This window comes from Sturnus vulgaris, chromosome 4, assembly GCF_052056855.1.
Source record: "Sturnus vulgaris isolate bStuVul1 chromosome 4, bStuVul1.hap1, whole genome shotgun sequence".
In the NCBI taxonomy this organism is placed as follows: Eukaryota; Metazoa; Chordata; class Aves; order Passeriformes; family Sturnidae; genus Sturnus; species Sturnus vulgaris.
In genome coordinates, this window is record NC_142246.1 from 25,221,422 (window position 1) to 25,240,473 (window position 19,052).

General features: G+C 38.0%; 2 protein-coding genes across 4 annotated transcripts in view; one reads left to right on the top strand and one right to left on the bottom strand.

Moving 5' to 3' along the window:
* Window positions 1–6,277, top strand: part of GABRB1 (gamma-aminobutyric acid type A receptor subunit beta1) — a 121,007-nt gene extending 114,730 nt beyond the window's left edge. For all 3 annotated transcript variants that reach the window (XM_088163324.1, XM_014887976.2, XM_088163325.1), the window contains one exon: window positions 971–6,277. In XM_088163324.1, coding sequence (XP_088019450.1) covers window positions 971–1,324 — 354 coding nt within the window. In that variant the 3' untranslated portion in view covers window positions 1,325–6,277. The remainder of the gene's footprint in view (window positions 1–970) is intronic.
* A 4,500-nt stretch (window positions 6,278–10,777) lies between these two features.
* Window positions 10,778–16,013, bottom strand: COMMD8 (COMM domain containing 8). The gene is made up of 5 exons (XM_014887970.2): window positions 15,910–16,013; window positions 15,198–15,353; window positions 14,103–14,255; window positions 12,336–12,491; window positions 10,778–11,253 (listed from the first exon to the last, which is right to left on the bottom strand). The coding sequence occupies exons 1-5, from the start codon at window positions 15,952–15,954 to the stop codon at window positions 11,233–11,235; spliced, it is 531 nt and encodes a 176-aa protein (XP_014743456.1). The 5' UTR covers window positions 15,955–16,013; the 3' UTR covers window positions 10,778–11,232.
* Between the last annotated feature and the right edge of the window lie 3,039 nt (window positions 16,014–19,052).

Sequence of the window (19,052 nt, forward strand, 5' to 3'; positions counted from 1 at the left end):
GCTACAGTGGATGTTTAAATATCTGTGAATTTGAAACATCTATTAAGTCTTTATGAAGAAGTCAGAATTCAACCTGGAAATATCACAAAAACTTCAAAACTACAAATGTGCAGAAAACCAAAGATTTGTGAAAAGAAGAACACTTCACAGCAATGCAGCAATTCATGGTTAATTACACTTATACATAAGAAGACAATGATACAAAAATATTTAATATATACATATATACTTGTTTGTGCCAGACATGTACATACAGTTTCCAGTTCTTTTCTTAGGTATTTAAAAGAATGCTCTGACTAATAGTGCAAATAAAATGGCAAACATATTTGAAACAACTGCTTCTGGCACCAACACATAAAAATGCAATGGAATGCAAGTTTTCATTTAATAAAATGGATTATTCTATATGCACATGAACAAGTCAATGGTATGCTATGATTTCATCCCTGTATTGCCCAAAATCAATTCTCATCACAAGTATTTTACAATAACTTATAAAATACATGTGTATCTACATGTTCTTCATATGATGAACCCAACTTTCAGAAACTAACCTGAAGCACTACAACAGTCAAAAACAGTTTAAAATGGGAAGAGACAGCAACATTTTCTTTTTATCTTGAGTATGTGAAAGCTTCAGGTGCCAGTCACCTGACTTTAAAAATCGGTATTTCATAAAGGCCATGATCCAAGTAAAAGATAAAATTACAAAAGTCTTACTTCACAGAGAGACAGTTAACTGAATTACAAGAAGCTGAGTCAGGATGGAAGGTGCTTAGATATTAAATAGCTAATTTCCCACTAGTCAGGAAAGCATATTCAGTATCTTTTCACTTCTGTGAATGCTGTACCAGACAGGACTGTCATTGCAGCCCCAGGAGACATTGACACTGGAGCCACAAGGTCCATCTGGGAAACGCCTTGGGCTGGCTGAGGAACCTGTCTAACCCACATTCCTTCCTTGACACAGGTTGATGATGACTGTGGAAACATGATCCTCAGAGCACTTGAAATACGAAGTGACATGTGCAACTCAGACATGTTCACAATCCTCCGTGACCCCCAACCCGTGACCACGTACATGAGCAACAGAGCCAGCCTGGAGTACAGAAGAGCCCCTTCCAGCAGGGACCTCTACAACAGGAGTGCTCTGGACAGGCACAGGCTCCAGAAAAAAGGACACTTACGCAGGAGGGCATCCCAGATCAAAGTCAAAATCCCTGATTTGACTGATGTTAACCTGATAGACAAGTGGTCCAGAATGGTCTTTCCCATCATGTTTATTCTTTTCAATGTTGTTTACTGGTTGTATTATGTCCACTAAATTATGCAATAATGTTACAAACTAGCATACTTAGATTTGTTTCTTTTCCTTCTCTATTTCATTAACTCTGAAGAACTGCAGTAGCTATAATGTTCCCTGTTCAACGTAAACAGCTCTGCCATGGAACACTTCTAGATTTAAGCTTTAAAAAAAAAAACAACAACCCAACACAAATCCAGGGTCACAACATTTAGATCACAATATACAGATCAGCTCTTAAGGAGCATCTTGAGAAAACTCACTCTACCTTGATTTTTGCAGTTTGTGCATCACCCATGACCTTTCTGTGCCCAGTTTAATTTTCACTTAAGTGGAAATTTGTCCCACTGTATTTCTTATCACATATTGGCAGCTCACAGCAGCATGCTTCCAAACAACAGAGTCAAACTAGTAGTAGTGTCTGTGTCACTGTCTTTCACCATTTAGAGTGTAGAAAAATTTGAAGAAATTACAGTTTAAAGGATTATAACTATTTCACCAGGCTTCACTTCAAACTTAATAGTTATAATGGGAAGTATTTCCATAGTGTGTTTGAGAAGCATCACTCAAGGAGAAGTCAAATAACATATGCAGAGGCAGAGATCTTCAAAAGAAAGAAAGGGTAGTAGAGAGAAACCCCACTGAGTTTCCAAGTGAGGAATCAGCTGATTTGATCTCAATGGAATTCTGTTATTTCCACAAAGTAGCAAAGTTGATATTTATGAGAACAATTCTGCTATATGTAATGTTGTATTAAAAAGTAGAAAACAAGCACATGGTGATTCCTTGAAGCAACTCTGAGGGATATGCCAGGCCAAGAATTTTCTTAACACCCAGGTTTCCTATGGCTGGTAATTGCAACATTATCCCAAAAGTTGGTAGATGTATGGGAAGAGATCTGAGGAAATTTCTGCACACTGTTTCCTTCAGATTTCTTTATTCCACTGAGAACCAGGAGATGCAGCTGAGTCTTACAGCACACTGGCAATGCTGGGTGCACTCCTCCTGAGGAGCTGCCTCTTCTTACCTGGCTGCCTATTGCCTGGCACAACTCCAGCCAAGGAGCCACAGGCAAAGGTCCAGCAACGTCCATGAGCTGAGAAGCAATAGGTCAGCCATCTTCTACCTATACAAATCCATTTTCCTTCTCTATTGCCAATTGTTATCTAACAGCACTGACACTATATTGCCTAACAGCATGTCATTGAAACTATTATTACTTAATTTTTTTCATATTGCAAGTGTTTCATACTTTTAGGAGAATCAAGATATACAAACCAACAGTGTCTATGTAAGTACTGAGATGGTATTATCAATGGAAGCTGGTACAGAAAGAAACTTTGGTCAGGATACAAACAAAAAAGTGATGTGGAAAACTTCTTCAGTAGTTCCTCATTGCCTGGCAGTAAGGTCAGCTGATGACTTTATTGCCAATTGACATTGCAATCTCTTTAATCAGAACATCATAATAAATTAAATCCTCCTACATGTTATGGTTTGTCACCCTGTGCAAGACCTGAACCTTCTCACAGACCAGGGCCTGCTGCCCCTTCCCTTTGTGCAGCAGGCTTCTGCAGAATGCAGTAGAATCACAGAATCACCAAACAAGAAAGGGAATAGGTTTAATTTACTCACTACAAAAATTATAAGGCTGCAAACCAGGCATTGGACATTGGAGCCCACAGAAAAATGGAGTTTCAAAGACTCCCTTAGATTAGCAAAGTCCCAGTCTCATCCCAAGTTCAATAGAGCACAATGGTGGTCTCCTCCAATGTCTTCTCTCTGCTGCTACATCCTTTAACCTCCAGTCTACTAAAGAGTTGCACAATTTTACAAGATTAATCAGCCACTAAGTACAACTTGAGGTGATACAGGACAAATATTAATTCAGACAAATTGGCTATGTATGCCTATCCCCTCCCTGAAAAAACTCCAAATAATTTTTAAATAAGAATCCCACATGTGACAGTTTGATTAAGTTTTTAATCCTACTTCAGCAATCAGTTTATATCAATAATATTTCAGTGAAAACTAACAATATTATTTTGGTATTGTAAAATAAAGAATACAGAGAACATAAGGAAGTCTTGCAAACTGAACTTTTCATAACTGCAAAAAATAGCACCAGGAAGGAGACAGCAGTAGAACCATATGTGCTGTCCATTGCAAACACATATCCCATTAAATAGTTTTGAATTCTTTGAGCTGGCAAAAGACTTTACAGAGTAAGTCCATGAGCCACTGAATTTGCCTGCTTTGTGTTGTATTGCACTGTTTGTTTCACTTAGACACAAAAATTAATTCAAAGAAAGTAATTCGAACAAACGAATGCATTCTGCAGATTTGTAGTGTAAAATACAGCAACCATCATTGAGCCATGTTTTGCATTACCTGATTTCCCAAAGATATTCACAGACAGACCTCAGGTAAGTAATTAAGCCCAGCTGATCCAGTGGTGAAGAGACACTACAACCTCTCCTTACAGACAGCTGCAGTGAACATTTTAGAAGAGCCAAGATGACATTCAAAAAATACTTCAGGTTAAAAAAAAAAAAAAGGGATCCTTTGTTTTTGATTACAAGGGAAAAGATCAGCTTTACTGGTCTTCAGCATTTTTTGTAGGCCCCTAACATATGCATACACATATTTTCTAGCTTATGGTTCAGCCAGATACTTCTGGCACAGTTGTTAGGTACATGGACTAAAAGCAGTTATATTGTGCAGTTGCAACCAAAAAAAAATGTATGGAGCAGAGTGAAAGCCATTGACAAAAGAAAACTCCTCAAGAACAGCATGTCCCAAAATAGGAAGATCTACCCTTGTGCCCCAGGAGCTGGAAGCCACAGCCTCGACTCAGGAAACTGCTGCCAGCTCTTGGTGCAAAGTTTGGCAGCAGGGACTAATAACCCATCACATACAGAGGCAAGAGCCACTGACTGTAGGTACAATTACTTCTAGAGAACAAAGCAGAAGAATCTATTTCTCACCTGAGAGCCATAGCTTGGCAGCAAGGAAAAGCCAGTGGCTATTAGTGGCATGGGATGGCAAAATGAGTGTTTATGGGTTACCCAGGTACATTGCCATCTACAGCTAGAAATTATGGAGCACAAAAGAAACACAATCTCTTCCCATCAATAGGTTGGAGTAATTTGGCTGGCTTTATGCAATAAAGCTGAATAATGCTGTAATGCTAAGCTCCCTCACTTCTGTACTTCAGTAGTTTCCCAACCCTGAGGAACCAGACTTCAAGATGAGCATAGATATGTTCCTATTGCTAATTAGGTTTTAGCTAAACTCACATGCAGTTTACTAAACTCTCATGCAATTTCTACTAAAAGTAGTTTTTGGCTCGTTTTCCTGAGGCTTTGAGTTTCTACTGTCCCTGAGCTTGTATATTTGTGTGCCTACCTGGGAGTGTCCCAACTGTATTTGAATCCATTGATAATTTCAACCAAAAGCTAAAAGAACAGTTTAATTTTTGGTTGAAATTATCAATGATTTCAATATCAATTATCTGACATACTACATTCCTACAAGTTTCAACAAAGCAGCTAGGTGAGCAGAGGACAAAGATCACATTAATCCAGTCCTCTTCCCTGGTGGAAAGAAGCTTGATGAACTCCAGCCTTATTAGACACAAAAAATAGTCTTTTCAGTGAAACAGGAATATTTTGATATTGCTTTATGCTACCACTGAACAGCAAAGAGGTTGCTATTTCAGAATATCTGCTGCTTCTCCTAGTTCACCCTTACAGGAAATGTTCCTTCCCTTTGTACTGCAAGTACAGGATTTCTTGACATAATCACGAGGAAAGTCACCCAGAGCCTGAAGGCCATGTTCCACCAGCTGTTTCCCATCACCAAGGAGCCTCTTCTCATGAATTCTCACATACTGAGTATGCATTGCTAACACATCCTTGGGAGTATTAGTAAAAAAAAGACTGGATTATATCTGTTATGTAAAAAAATACTTTTAAAATGCTTTCTGTATTACAAAGTATGAGCTCCCTACATCTGTGCCTAGAAACAGGACGTTTCTTCTTATCTCCATAGAAGGAGGCAACCAACCACCCTGCAGCCCAAGGAAGGCAGGAGATCATACAAGAATACTGAATTTCAGCATGTAATAATGCTGAAATTTATATGCACAGGGTGAAAGATTTAAGTGACAAATAAAAGATCTTGCATTTCTTAAAAGAAGACCAAGTGACTGTGGTCTAACTGCCTTGGAGTGCGGAGTTAACTCTAATTATGTTGTTTGCTCCTTGACATGTGTATTTCTCAATTATTTTGTAAATAATCTTGAGTCTCCCAGAATTACAAAAACACCACGTTTTGTCTCATGCTGGTGCAATCTAAGAAATGGCCTGGTACTCACTCTTTCACACATTTTTTTGCAAAATCCAATTGTATTTGAGTATCAATACCAATGAGGAACTAAAATAATTACACAATACATGCAGAAGCACGTCAAATTGCTAGAGATCATCTGTGATCAATTTCTTTTAACTCATCCCTGGCTCTCTGTACCTGCATAGTCTCATGCAAAAGTATAAAATCAATCACACTGCCAAAAATGTAATAAAGATGGTTTCCTTTAGCAGATCATGCATTTTGGTGACATCAGCCATCTCATTCACACCTGTGAACATACCAGTTTCCTTGTTCCTATCTCTGAAATGTCATTTGCTGTTTTCATCTAGCTGACAACATATTACTTGGTTTTCTTAGATGTTCAGAGGAAACTTTGAATATTGTGTAGTGTAGCTAACATTTCTGAAACAAAGCTGGCAAATCATCATTTCAAGAAAGAGCTGAATGAAACTTTGGCATAGGTAGAGAATTCAGGATTGGGTTTTACAAAGGAAGTTAACAGCAGTTGTCATTAGATGATCCATTGTTGCTCTGGCTCCCATTTAAAACAATATCAACAGAAATATAGCAGATCTGAAACCTCTGCCTTTCCCCCCCGCCCCCCAAAAAAAACCTGTAGCCCTCAAAAAAACTTATTTAATCTATATGATGCTAGGAATCCTTCCCCACAGATAGTCCATCACCAAAGCAGTCCTTGTGGACTCGTAGCAGTTCCTAGTTAGAAAAACCCCCACACCTTCCAGTGCCTTTCATTACTCTATTAGCTAAACTAGCTGAGTAACCCAATGCTTAAAAATAGCCAGAGCCTTCTCTATGTAGTACTCTCCACACAGGCCTGCAAAAGTCCAAAGAATGAACTTCTGTGATCTTTGCCTTTGCCTGTATTTCTAGGTTTTGGTAGGAGTCATTTGGTCTTTCTGGAGAAGCCCTGAAGCAGGTAGGAACTAAAATTTTACAGAGGAAGGCGTGCATACTACCAAATGTAACTGAGGTTGATTTAAAGAAGTAAAAAAAAAATGGACTATCTTGATGCACTTATGAAATAAAGCATTCTTTAGTGCTAGAAGGGTAAAAATCGCTTTACTGCTGATACTGCATTATAAATATTAATTCACAAATCAAAATGATAGCAAAATGTGCATACTTCAGGATAGGGTGTTACTGGTTCTTAAAACCACCTTTCAGAAGAAAGCATAATTATGTCTCGACATGTTTCCCGTCAGAAAGGCTTGCTTCAGAACTCAGAAATGTTCTCCAGACTTATTTAGATATTTTTAAAAACAGCTTATTGGCATATATAATTGCTTTGTTCCAAAAGCAGTTTTATAACTATAGTCAATTCCATACTGACAGTTTGCTATTCAGATGCAGTTCTCGTTCCCTTTAGCATACCAAGATCAAAGCTAACGTGGTTGATATGAAAACAAAGCTTTTTCTGAAATCAAGGGAAGATTTCTGTGAAACAGAGAAACGTGCAGTGAATGCCAGTGGAGGGCAAGTAACATTATTTTTATAATTCACTTTTATATTTTGCATCAAGAGATGCTGATTTTCTGATTCAAATTGCAGGTCTGTTTATGCAATGTGAATTTCTGTAGTTGCTTTTTAGGTGGTGAAATTAAAATTTCCTACAGTGTGTCTATTGTATTGTAGGTACTGATTTCATTAGCTTTTGGTTCAAAAAGCCTCCCATGCAAGTTTTGCTCCTGGTGTAAATTACATACTCAAGAAGTCTCTCCTTAGTACCTGCAAAACCAAAGAGATTTCTTGAATGTATTTATGATGGTTGTGGGGTTTTTTACCCACACCACTGCAGGACCCAGAAGTGAGCTGCTCTGCCAGGTAAAGACTGGGAGAATAGGAACCCATGTTCTTGAACTGGGCCAAAGGGGAAGCATCTCCTAGGAGCAATATTTTCCAGTTAGCATGGTGGGATGTGCAAACTCCAAAGCTATTCCACATGCTGTAGCCAGTTAATTAGAATGAGCTCACACATGGAAGAATGTAGGAAAATACAGATATAGGAAAATAGAGCAGATAAGCAAGGACAAAATTCAGTTCTTTAATGCTAATGGGGTCTCTTTAAACTCTCACTCCTTTGGCCTAATTCTTAGTCACAGACACAAGTTTCTTTTTGAGTGGGGCTCATCACACCATAAACTCTCCTCAGCTTTTGTTACTGGTGCAGTTTTGTTAAACTCTGTTCCCAGCATACAGTTCCTCCAGGGGCTGCATGTCAGAGCTTCCCACTCTGTGAAAACCTCTGTGTGGAAATGCAATGCCAACATCTTTACCCATCCTGCTGCTCCTCAGCCATGAGGGAGCATGGCTGGGCACACTTGTCAGATGTGCTCCTGGCCACAAGCTTGTTTCAGATGCTTCTGTCCTGTGTAGGTTTGCTACCTGCTCATCTCTACCTGCATTCAGCAAAGTGTAGATGAAGATAACACCAGTGTAATAGGTCTTGTGAAAGCTCTTTTTTGCATTAATCTGGTCTGGTAGCCTCCACAAATGCCTTATCTGTCACAACAGGAGACCTTGCTTGTTCCAGAAGTACCTAATTCTCTGAGCAAAGACAGAAAAAAAACCATTTTCTGACACATGGTACAAAGAGCAAGCTCTCTTCTCAGTTCTTTTTGGTCCTTTTTGTTGCCATCTGCTGGAGGCCATTATGTGCTTTACATTTCTCTGTAGAGATGTAAGGTCAGGATGCACGTCTCAAATGCAATGTCATGTTCTAGCTGCTAGTTCTCAACTGCTTGTCAACTGCTGCTCCTGTCCCCCTCCAGCCATTCACATGGTATTGTTATGCTCCCGATTAAAACATCATTTTGATGGTTATATTAAAAAATACTCATATTTTCAATAAAGTCTAACACCTATTAAAAAAAAAGCATCTCATTGGACATTTATTTCTGTCAACAACAGCAGTATCAAAAATCTGCCTTCCTGATAAAGCAAAAAACCACTGAAAAATTATTTTTCAGCCTTTTCTGTTCAGTGCTGCAATACAGGACAAATACAGGATGATACTACAGACTGAACACATACTCTTAGTTAGAAATCCATTATTACATTAGTTGCTAGAGAATTTAAAATGAAGCTATGTAAACACTCTAAGTCTACTATTAAGAAAAAGTCAGAAATACTTAAAGTAGCATTTACATTTTAAAAAATTGCTATCTGCAGTATATATATATATATATATCCGCTATACATAGCAGATTCTCCAACAGAAGTTTCACTAGTTATACACAAAAATGGAAGTTATTATTTGTGGCCTCTTATTGTTGAGAAAATACCACTATTTTGTATTTTTGAACGGTTGATCTTGAAAACTAAGAAGTAGCAACACAAAAGTTCTCTTCAGCAATACACTAAAAATCAGTTTTAAATATCCACCTGTCATTGAAGTACAGACTTTTAAAGTATGTTCTTTAATTTTCACAATATATCTATAAATTGTATGAATACATCAGCATAGAAGTTTCTACTATCCAAATGACATCCCAAATGATAGTGTACACTTTAATGAAATAAATTGCTGTTATTAAATCTGCTACTATAAATAAAAGTAATTTCCAGTCATTTTGTCCTAAATGATAAAAACAGCATGGCAACAATAATAATAAAAAATAAAGCCTCTTTTCTCTAGAAAAGCCTTTTAGCAATGCCCATTACATGGGCAAGAGTTTTACCTTCAGACATGCATCAGACAATAAATTGAACATTCAAACACATAAGGCTATATTCTCCTACAAAGCAACTAGATCTAGAGGAAAGGAAAAAGCATAGTCAACAAAAATATATCTATAAATAAACTTGGTAAATTCACTCCTTACACTCACAATTAAAAAACCTGCATCCTCCTAACACACTGCTGGACAACCTGCAGTAACTCTTCCCCGATTTTTAATAAAATTAAACAATTATCAATTCCAACCTGATTTTGTACCATTTATAGAAGGCCTTTATCTGATATTTGATCCATTATGGAATTTGTTGCTTATGGAAATCGAAGGCTATGATCAAGCTGTACGTGTTAGACGTTGCACTCCTTTCACTCTAAGATACATCTTCCATGCTTTCATTTTTACAACTCTTTACCTACTTCTCCACACTTTTTCTTTCTTCAATTTCTGACACTGACCATGTATATCTGATTAAATGTATTGGTACCAAATAAAAGAGAAATGATGTATTTAGATTTCCTATCCATTAAACTCATTAAAATCCTTTCTATAGAAGCCTTTCTACAAGAGCTTCTTGTACTCCTTTTCTGTGACCAGTACTCTGAAGTCCATTATTTAATATTAGTTTATTAAACTTTTCATATATGAAAACCTATGGCACAACAAAATACAGTGGAATAAACTCAAGACCCAGATTTTGAAACTATGAAGAAAGTTAAGTCATCAATAATTTGTCTTATTTATACAAAATTCACCTAAGACACACACAATGAGAATCACAAATTAGTATTTATGTAGGCATTATAGACAATTTGCTCTTTATGTATGGATAAATGGTCTAAGTAGTAGAAACCATTTCTGGTGTTCCCTTCCCTAGTGTTAGGGCTTTTAACTTTTGTTACATGCTACAATCCAAACTCCATCTGGTTTCAGAAAAGTTTAGAGTAGAATTTACCAATTATCTCCTGCATTAAGTGAGCCAGGAATATCTTTCTCATAATCTCTATAGGTCAGCTCCTCTCCAGCACTGCATCCCTTCTGAAAACAATATTTTTAATTGAAAAGCTATCAACTAAGACATAAAACCTAAGCTGAAAACTCCAACTTTACTCTGAGTAAAGCTTCACTGCTTTTTTTACAATTTCTGAGCACTGAACAGGGTGCCTAGAGAAAGTGTGGTGCTTCAATCACTGGGAAATACTGGAGACATGTGGAGACAGCCCAGTGCAGCCTGCTCTAGGTTACCCTGTTTGAGCAATGAAGGTGGACAAAGTAACTTCCAGAGCTCACATCCAACCTCAACTGTTCTGTTGTTCTACACCACTTTTGGTTGCAAAGATTATTTCCCCAGCATCTATAAAGATTGAATCTAGAGATTCATAAATCAAAAAATAACCTATTACAATTATTCATACACGAAGTCAGGTGTTTATTTATCATATTTACAAGTATAAATACATTTATGCTACAAATACTTTCTCATGTTCTTTATTAGCATGGCACTTTAGATAAGGTAACACACAATGCAAGCCAGATGCCTTAGTTTTACCAGGCACCTGTGTAGTCACTGCCAAAGTTTTACCAAAACAAATATGGCACAAGTTAGAAGTGATTCTCTTTCAAGTGTCTACAAATCTTTAGTACTAAAAGCAACTGTACATTAGATTTTCATATTTTTGGTCAAATAGATACATGAAGTTATTATTTTTATTGAAGGATTAGTAGTTCATTTGGTCACAAGTCATAACAGTCTTCTGACTTCATTATTTTACAGCACCAAAAACTTCTCACTTTGCAGTAAATACATTTTCCCCAAATCATTTGGGCAGCCATCACCAGCAGATACTGTTGATCTGAATTCCATCATTTCAGTTGCAAGACAACCTTCAAAAACGAGAAAAAGAATGAGATGAAAGCTGGTTGAGATCAAAACTTAAGCAGCCTAAGAAAAGAAGCCTTTTGCTTTCTGTTTCAATATAGTATGCATCTGAATAAGCATTTCTTTCCTCTGGACAGCATACCATTCCTCTCAAATCTTTTACAATCTCACACAATCGTCACTTAAAGTAACTTTCTTTACCCTTTACTGCACTCCAACCATTCTTCAGCTGCCTGTAATCAAAAAGAAGAATAGGAAGCCCAGGTCCAGTGAGATTCCTTCTGCACAAAGCAAGGTCAAGGGACCAATTCTGAAGTGAATTCCTCCTCTAAGAACTAAGTATGGAGATGAGCACATCCCACAGCTTCCATATAGACCCTCAAGCAGAACAAAGGGCATGTGAACACTGAAGTCTGTCCTGGAAGAATCCTTGCTCACATACTATTTTTATTTAGTTTTGCAGGGAAGAAAATCCATACAGAAGCAAGCCGTAAAAGCTCTTAAGGGTTATAGTTTCATGCAAATACCATTTTCTTCAAATCCTCATTTTCCTTAGCCTTTTCTATTAAGAAATCTGAGACCCTTCAGTATCTCAGAAGCCTTATAGTTTCACTTGAAATTCTCTTCTTGGGTTACTATACTGTAATTTTTGTAACTTTCCTCCTGATTTACTATGCCATAGACATTAAAGGACTTAATATGAACCAAATAACTTTCCCAGACACTGACATTTTGTGAAGCTGAGGGAAACATGGGAGTTCTCGCCAATCTTTCAGCACAAGATAGGGGTAATCATATTAAATTAAAGAAAGTAGATTTAGTCTAGATATTAGGAAGAAATTTTTATGAGTGTGGTGAAATACTGGACACAGATGCTCCACCCCTGGAAACATGCAAGGTCAGGTTGGACAAGGCTCTGAGCAACCTGATCTAGTGAACAATGTCCCTGCTCATTGCAGGGAGCTTAGACTAGACAACCTCTACAGATCCTTTTCAACCCAAACTATTCTATGATTCTATGAGTTCTGCTTAAAATAAATCAGTACATAACAAGTCAGAAACAAAAGATTCAATCAGTAAAAGTTACCTTATTAGCAGCTTCCAGTGCATTTATTAGGTTCTGCAACTCTTCCTTATTCATCTCTATAGAAATTGGCTTAATTTCACCATTTTCTCTCACATCCAAATCAAGATTGAGGAGTGGCATTTGCAGCATGGAGATCTTATCACTGGAAAGAGCAAGCTAGGAAGATTGACACAACAATAAGGTGTAAGGTGGAGCCATTAAGTTTTTAGTCTTTAATAATATCACATCTGTATTTTATACTGAACTTGTAACACCAGAACAAACATGAGCATGACAAAATTAACTTCAAACAAGTCATCTCTGTTTTCTCCTCCGTTATTAGGATTTTTGTTTGTTTGTTAATACCAACAATATATTGCATAAAAACCTTCTCTTCATAGGCTTGTCATATACACTTGTCAAAACTAACTGGCTAAAATTCTGGGCTGCCATATTTTGGTATTCTAGATGAAAACAAACGGTACATTTGATCACGGCACTTAAAGAATTAAGCAGATTCTGTAATCAACATATTCATACAGGTCTTCTAATCAATAAGAAGGGTCTTACATAAGGGGTTTCTTGGGAGAAAAGAGACCTTTATGCATTTTTCAACACTCTGCAGCTGATCAAACACATTGTCAGATATCCTATTAGACAAACACTGATGCAGGTTATATGTCAATTGTGCTTTCTTTTTTGACTAAGATACTCACTCTAGCATAGATAAGTCTTTTAAAATGCATTAAAATCAAAGATCAGTTGACAGTACTATAGGTTAATATTGTACATACCTATCTTATTTATTTAGAGAACAGAATGCAATACAGTTCAATCATGGCAAGCAAAAAAAAAAGACATAACCAGCTCATGGGGAAAAAAAGTGGTTTTAAGAAAAATAATAGCTCAGACATGTACCAGAAATTTGTATCACAAAATACAAAGAAACTCAAAAAATTCTCTTGACGAAAAATTTAAAAGAAGCCACAAGCAAAAAACAGGAGTTCACGTAAGTCCCTATTTTTGGCAGCAGTAAATGCAGTTAGCAAGAGATCAGGCCCATTAACAGTTCATCTAAAGCACATTATGCTATAACTGCTCTTGCAAAAACTTATCTGTGTTGGGCATTGCACTTTTACTTCCAAAGCTGTTTGCTGCAGAAATTACTGGGCACTCTCATAAACATGGAAAACTATTTAAGAGCTCTGTTTAACAGCTTTCAGTCTAACCAAAAATATAAACAGTGTAAGAAGTGTTTTTAAGTCTTTGATCAAGCTTAATTTAAACAAAATGTCTTCATAACCTCAAACCACCATCCTAATTTAGGCAACACCATCATCACTGGTTTATTACCAAAACAGGAAGTCTAATGATAAATTATTTCAAACTGCAAATTGCAAAAATATAAACATTTGAAAAAAGTCAAGAAAACTTATTCTGAATCAGTCAACTAATCTTAAAATTAAGCCTATACTTCCTTTTCCTCTGAGAAAAAATACTGCTTATTCAGGCCTCAAAATCATAACAGCATACAAAGCTTTGAGGTGCTCCTGAACAGCACGAAGTCTCTCTGATCAGCTTTAAAAGGAAAGGGCAGAAAACAAAATAAAACAAAATTTTAAAATTTACATTTGCAGTTTATACAAATTTCTGGCAAGTCTTTGATGTGTTTTTGCATTAGTCATTAATGTGCTTTGGCAATACCTATAAAAATGGAACTGTTCTGCAGAGGGAGAGGCCTAATGGGACTGTATCACATTTCTTTCAAACAACATTAAGGCAACTTACCTTTAACTGCCAGTCAAAATCCTGCAGCTGGGCAGAAGAGATTGCATGTACATTTTCTACTAGTGCATTCCTGATTTCTTCCTTTCTAGCTTTCAGACATTTTGTAATTGCTTCTTGAGAGTCTGAATTTAACTCAATTATCTGCTGAGCAGCCTACAAAAATAAAAATAAAACCCAGGATTACTTGCACTATGAACCACAGTAGTAACATGTACCACCTGCAATAACTAAAATATTTAAGCTGAAAGATGCCATTCGTGGCTTCTCTCTGTCTTTGATAGTTAAGAGTTCCTGTTTACCACAGCAACATACAGAGAACTAAATAATCATTTAAATTAAAAGAGAGTAGAGGCTTTAGCAGACTTTTTACATACCACCCCTAAGATCTAAAGAACATCACACCCCCAAACAACTCAGGTTTAGGTCTTCAAATTTCTCAGCACCAGGGCAGAGCCTAAAGACATCAGCTCAGCTGAAACAGATATACTGATGTAGGGAGGACCCCAAGGCTACACAGGTGTCTTTCTTTCACCCAGCTGCTAGCAAGTGGTCAAAATACAAGCAATATGCAAAAGATGAGAATTAATATTTCTAATAATAGAACAAAATTTTGCGAAGTTCATACCTATAGGAATGTTCTGAATTACAGTCCCTGTACCACATGGTCCTCCATTCAGTTAGATTTTTACAAAATTTATTTACATACAGTCAATATTTTACACCACTTCAATGCAGTACTAATGAATAAAGAAAACCAAACAAGAAGGTGAATTGGTTTTATTTCTAATGAGCAGTATTATATAAACAGATTTAATCTGGTACTCAAAATACCAATTTAAGTGATTACACCAGTATTTTAACAAGTATCCTGTGATATTAGAAAAATATTCAAAAATCAGCATCTATTTAATTTTTTGTTGTAGAAGTCTATCTCAGTGTATCTCTAAATGCTGCTCACCTTCTACCTATTTAGGCTCAATCCACTACCATTCAAACTTTACACCATAAAAATATTTTAGGATTAAACAAACTATGAAACTAATCACTCCAGTTATGATCTCTCGAAGTCAAAGCTAATCAGTGATGAGCCCTTACCTCTTCATCAGACATATTTTTGCCAACTGCAGTTTTGAAATATTTCATAGTTCCTTCTAAAACCTCCATCCACTCTGACAAGCTCCAAACGTTGCCATAATCCTGGTATCGAGGATACGCACGGCCACAGATGCCATCAACCACCTTATGAAGGAACTGAAACGATGTGATACATAATTTATAATTCTCTCGCAGTTAATCTATACCTGATATGAGACCGATCAAGCAATTCAGTTGTCAACCCTCCCTCCACTGGCAACTTCCTCAATGCTTCCAGACTGCAAATAAAAAAGCCACGAATAGGTACTGCCCTGAATATGAACCGTCCTCCCTCCTCCCCTTAAAGGCAGCTCTCGAGGTCTGGCCACAGAAATCACAACGTGATTCAGATTCACCCCGGATTTACATTCGGACCGAACAGCTGCGTGCACAACCACAGATGTGCTGCAGATGCCGCGTCAGAGGGCGCCTCAGTCACCAGTGCACCGGGATTACCAAGCTGCACAGCACAACCCCAGCAGCTCATTTCCAAGCCCGTGGGCCTCTCCAGTCTCCCATAGCAGTGTCCTCTGGCACCGCGGCCTGCCGGGAGAGGCAGCCTCACTCCGCGGCCCCGTGCCGCCGGCGGGCCCTGCCGCCCCCACAGGTGCCGGAGGGCGGCACCCCGGCCGGCCCGCAGCGAACCCGGCCCGCCTGGCTGCGAGGAGCCCACCTCGAGCGCCCGTCCCGCCGGCAGCTTCTCCAGCAGCCGCGCCATCCCCCGGCACGGCCCGGCCCGGCACGGCCGCCACGTGACCGCCCGCCGGCGGTGCGCATGCGCACGCGCGAGCACCCGCCCTCCTCTGCCTCACGGCTCGGGTTCGAGTCCCGGCCCGGAGGCCGCGATGGCCCGGTGCGCTCCGGGACCAGAGTGTGCTCTGTGCGACCTCCGCAACAACCCCAGTTTTATAAGCTTTTATATTCAATAACACTTAAGGTGTTTTTGCATTCTGCTTGTCTTGCAACTTTGTTTTTTGATTCTTAACGGGTTATATTTGCACTAGGTGGAAAGAGAGGAAGCTCAAGACTTATAACGGGCACTAACTATTCTGTTATATTAAATCAAATAAAGGAAGTTAGGAGAAACACTGACTGCAGAGGTGCGTGCTGCTTGTACAGTGTTTACCGTGAAGAGCTCATTTTTTTATGCTTTATCAAAGTGTGAATTCAATCCTAGCCACAGAGTGGAGAAGGTTTATGGAAAAGGGTTTTACATTAGCAGTGACCTTTCCATGTGTTGAATTGATTGAATGTGAATGCAAAGAAGCAAAATTGCCCTGATTCCTTTTATGAGAAAACCTGTAAGAATTCAAGTTCTAGCAGGTCACAAAACTGCACAGAGACTGTTATACCTGTAGGCAGACTTTATTTCACTGAAATCATAAGGCCAATTTAAGTCACAGTTATGCATATGTAGGTATAACACTGGGCAAATACCAAAAGAATACCAAAGCAGCTGCAAGTCCGAACTGGTGGATAGAAAGGTTTTGTAAAACACCCAAGCTGCTTAAGTCAGCCTGCAGCACAACTTCACAGACAATCAACGTGGCCTTGTAGGAATTATGTGGTGTATGGGAGTTTTGGAGAAGAAACATATGGAGAAGAACCGACTTCAGGTTTTGCTGACTGAAAACTTTCAAATTCCCCCCATTTTCCTCAGGGTTTGCTACTGGTAGTAGATTAGATTTCTAAGAAAGTTTTCTTGAAAATTTATTAAATTTTATTATGGAGAAATTACTCAAAGCTGCTGTTTAAATAATATTTCAAATTTAAAAAAAATATTTTCAATAATAATTTCCTTTATTCCCCTAGAATTTTCTTCGTTAGGTAACTGGAAACTTACCCACTTTGGCTGTACTGTGCTGCGCGCTACAAAATAGAGCACCAGGGGGAGCGTCTGCTCCAAACAATTTAAACCCAACGACAACAGGAGAAATACGAAGGTGATCCAGACTTGCAAGGAAATAATTTACAAAATAGAGAGAAAGGTAGTGACTGTCCGCTCAGTTGAACGGGATCAAACAAGTGAAAATTGGAAGAGAGCAAAGATGGAGCGCATGAAGACAGGAACATATAGAAGAGGGTAGGAAACTGCCATCCCATGTGACACTATCTCAGTGAACATTTTCAAAGCAGCTAATTTTTTGCCAGTCTGAAGAATAAAGAATTTCGCTTTTCATTTTTCATATATATATGTAGTTTTAAAGTAATATTTTTGATTCAGCCTATTGGCCCATGAGGAGCAAAGTAGACTGCTCAAGGAAACCGCAGCTGGGTTAACTAAATCCATGTTTTGGAGCTCATGTTCAACTTCAGTGAAGTAGGGGATATAAAACTGGCCTTTGGAAGTTGGGACTTTGTTTGGAACTGCATTATTTGGATTTGCCATCAAATCTTAACCTTTAAAAATACCTGGTTTCCATGCTTCTGTACCATGGCAGTAACAACCCACCCCACCCCTTGAAGTTAAGCTCTCAAATAACCACAAAATAAGGGAGGGAAACTTGTAGAACAGTAAGTACATAGGCAAGGATTTCAGAGCAGCAAGGAAAGAAGCAATTTTATGAGAGAAAAGTGTAAGTGAACTTTACATTATTTTATTCACGTTGCTGGTGACTTGTAGAGGAGTTTATTAGCTGATAAGGATAACCTACAAGCTAAAGTACAGTATTAAACCCATTTTAAGATCAATCCATTTGTGGCCCTTGGTTTTGGAAGAATGGCAATAATTAAATCATTGGGAAATAATAACCAGAGGTTATTAATATTATAGTAACATACATTTTATCATAACAATATAGTAATAATTATATATTATCATATACAATATATAATTATTATATATAATGTGTATATAATATAGTAGCATAGTGGTTTACATTGCTGTAAGTATATCCAGTTGGGGAGACTATCCAAGCACCAGTGTAAGTGTCCCACAAGGAACTATTCATCAGGTATGTCAACAGAAATAAGTAGGTTAACTGTGTACCTTACCAACACAAAGGGGACAGAAAATGCATTTTTTAAATGCAGTGGAAACACTGAGACTGCAGTTGAGATTATGCTGAGCTAAATGTGGGTTGTCATGGAGAAGGGATGTCCCACTGGTCCCCTAGTCCCTGTTGTCAGCTCTGCTTCCTCTCCCCAGACCTCATGCTAGCAGTAGGGTGCTTGGGGCTGCAGGATGAAACTGCAGCTGATGTAGATGAAAAGTAATTTTATTTTTGCATTCTTTTTTTTTTCATGGGTTGTATTTCCACCATGAACAGAGCGCCACTTCTGACAGAAGTGACCTTTGCAGCTGGGACTGAGGGATAAGACAAAACTAACCCTTCTGGTAGCCCATATTTAGATTAAATTGGTTGACACATGAGTATCAATTAGTGAACCACTTTAATTATTAAACCAGGAATCGTCAAGGTTTTTGTAGAAGCTTACATATAATCATGGCCAGTGATCTGCTGCAGCTAAAGGAAAATAACGTATCTCTGTTTAATTTTTACACTCTAATGAGACAGTTCATAGTGAGGCTAAAGGAACACGACACTGATGTGCATAGCATACTTTATCACCTAATTGCTCTTGATAATCTATAATCACAATTCCTTCTGAATGACAAATCTGTTTCTCAAATAATTTTACTTGTAAATTTTGAACTTACAAAACCATAAGAAGTTTTGGTTCTTTCCCTCTGTCCCTATTCAGTAAATATAATACTCAAGTATTCACTGTGACGTGAGAAGTACAGTGTCATGCATGCTGTGGATACAGTCTGTGTCCATCTTTACACTTTATCATGTCTCCTTTTTCCAGTAA

What these genes read in the sequence shown, in the direction of transcription:
- COMMD8 (XM_014887970.2), bottom strand. Translation starts at nt 15,954, where the DNA reads ATGGCGCGGCTGCTGGAGAAGCTGCCGGCGGGACGGGCGCTCGAG. An exon ending in ATTTTGACTGGCAGTTAAAG is followed by an intron (nt 12,492 to 14,102) that starts GTAAGTTGCCTT and finishes CAATCTTCCTAG; the next exon opens with CTTGCTCTTTCCAGTGATAA. An exon ending in CACTGGAAGCTGCTAATAAG is followed by an intron (nt 11,254 to 12,335) that starts GTAACTTTTACT and finishes TCGTTTTTGAAG; the next exon opens with GTTGTCTTGCAACTGAAATG.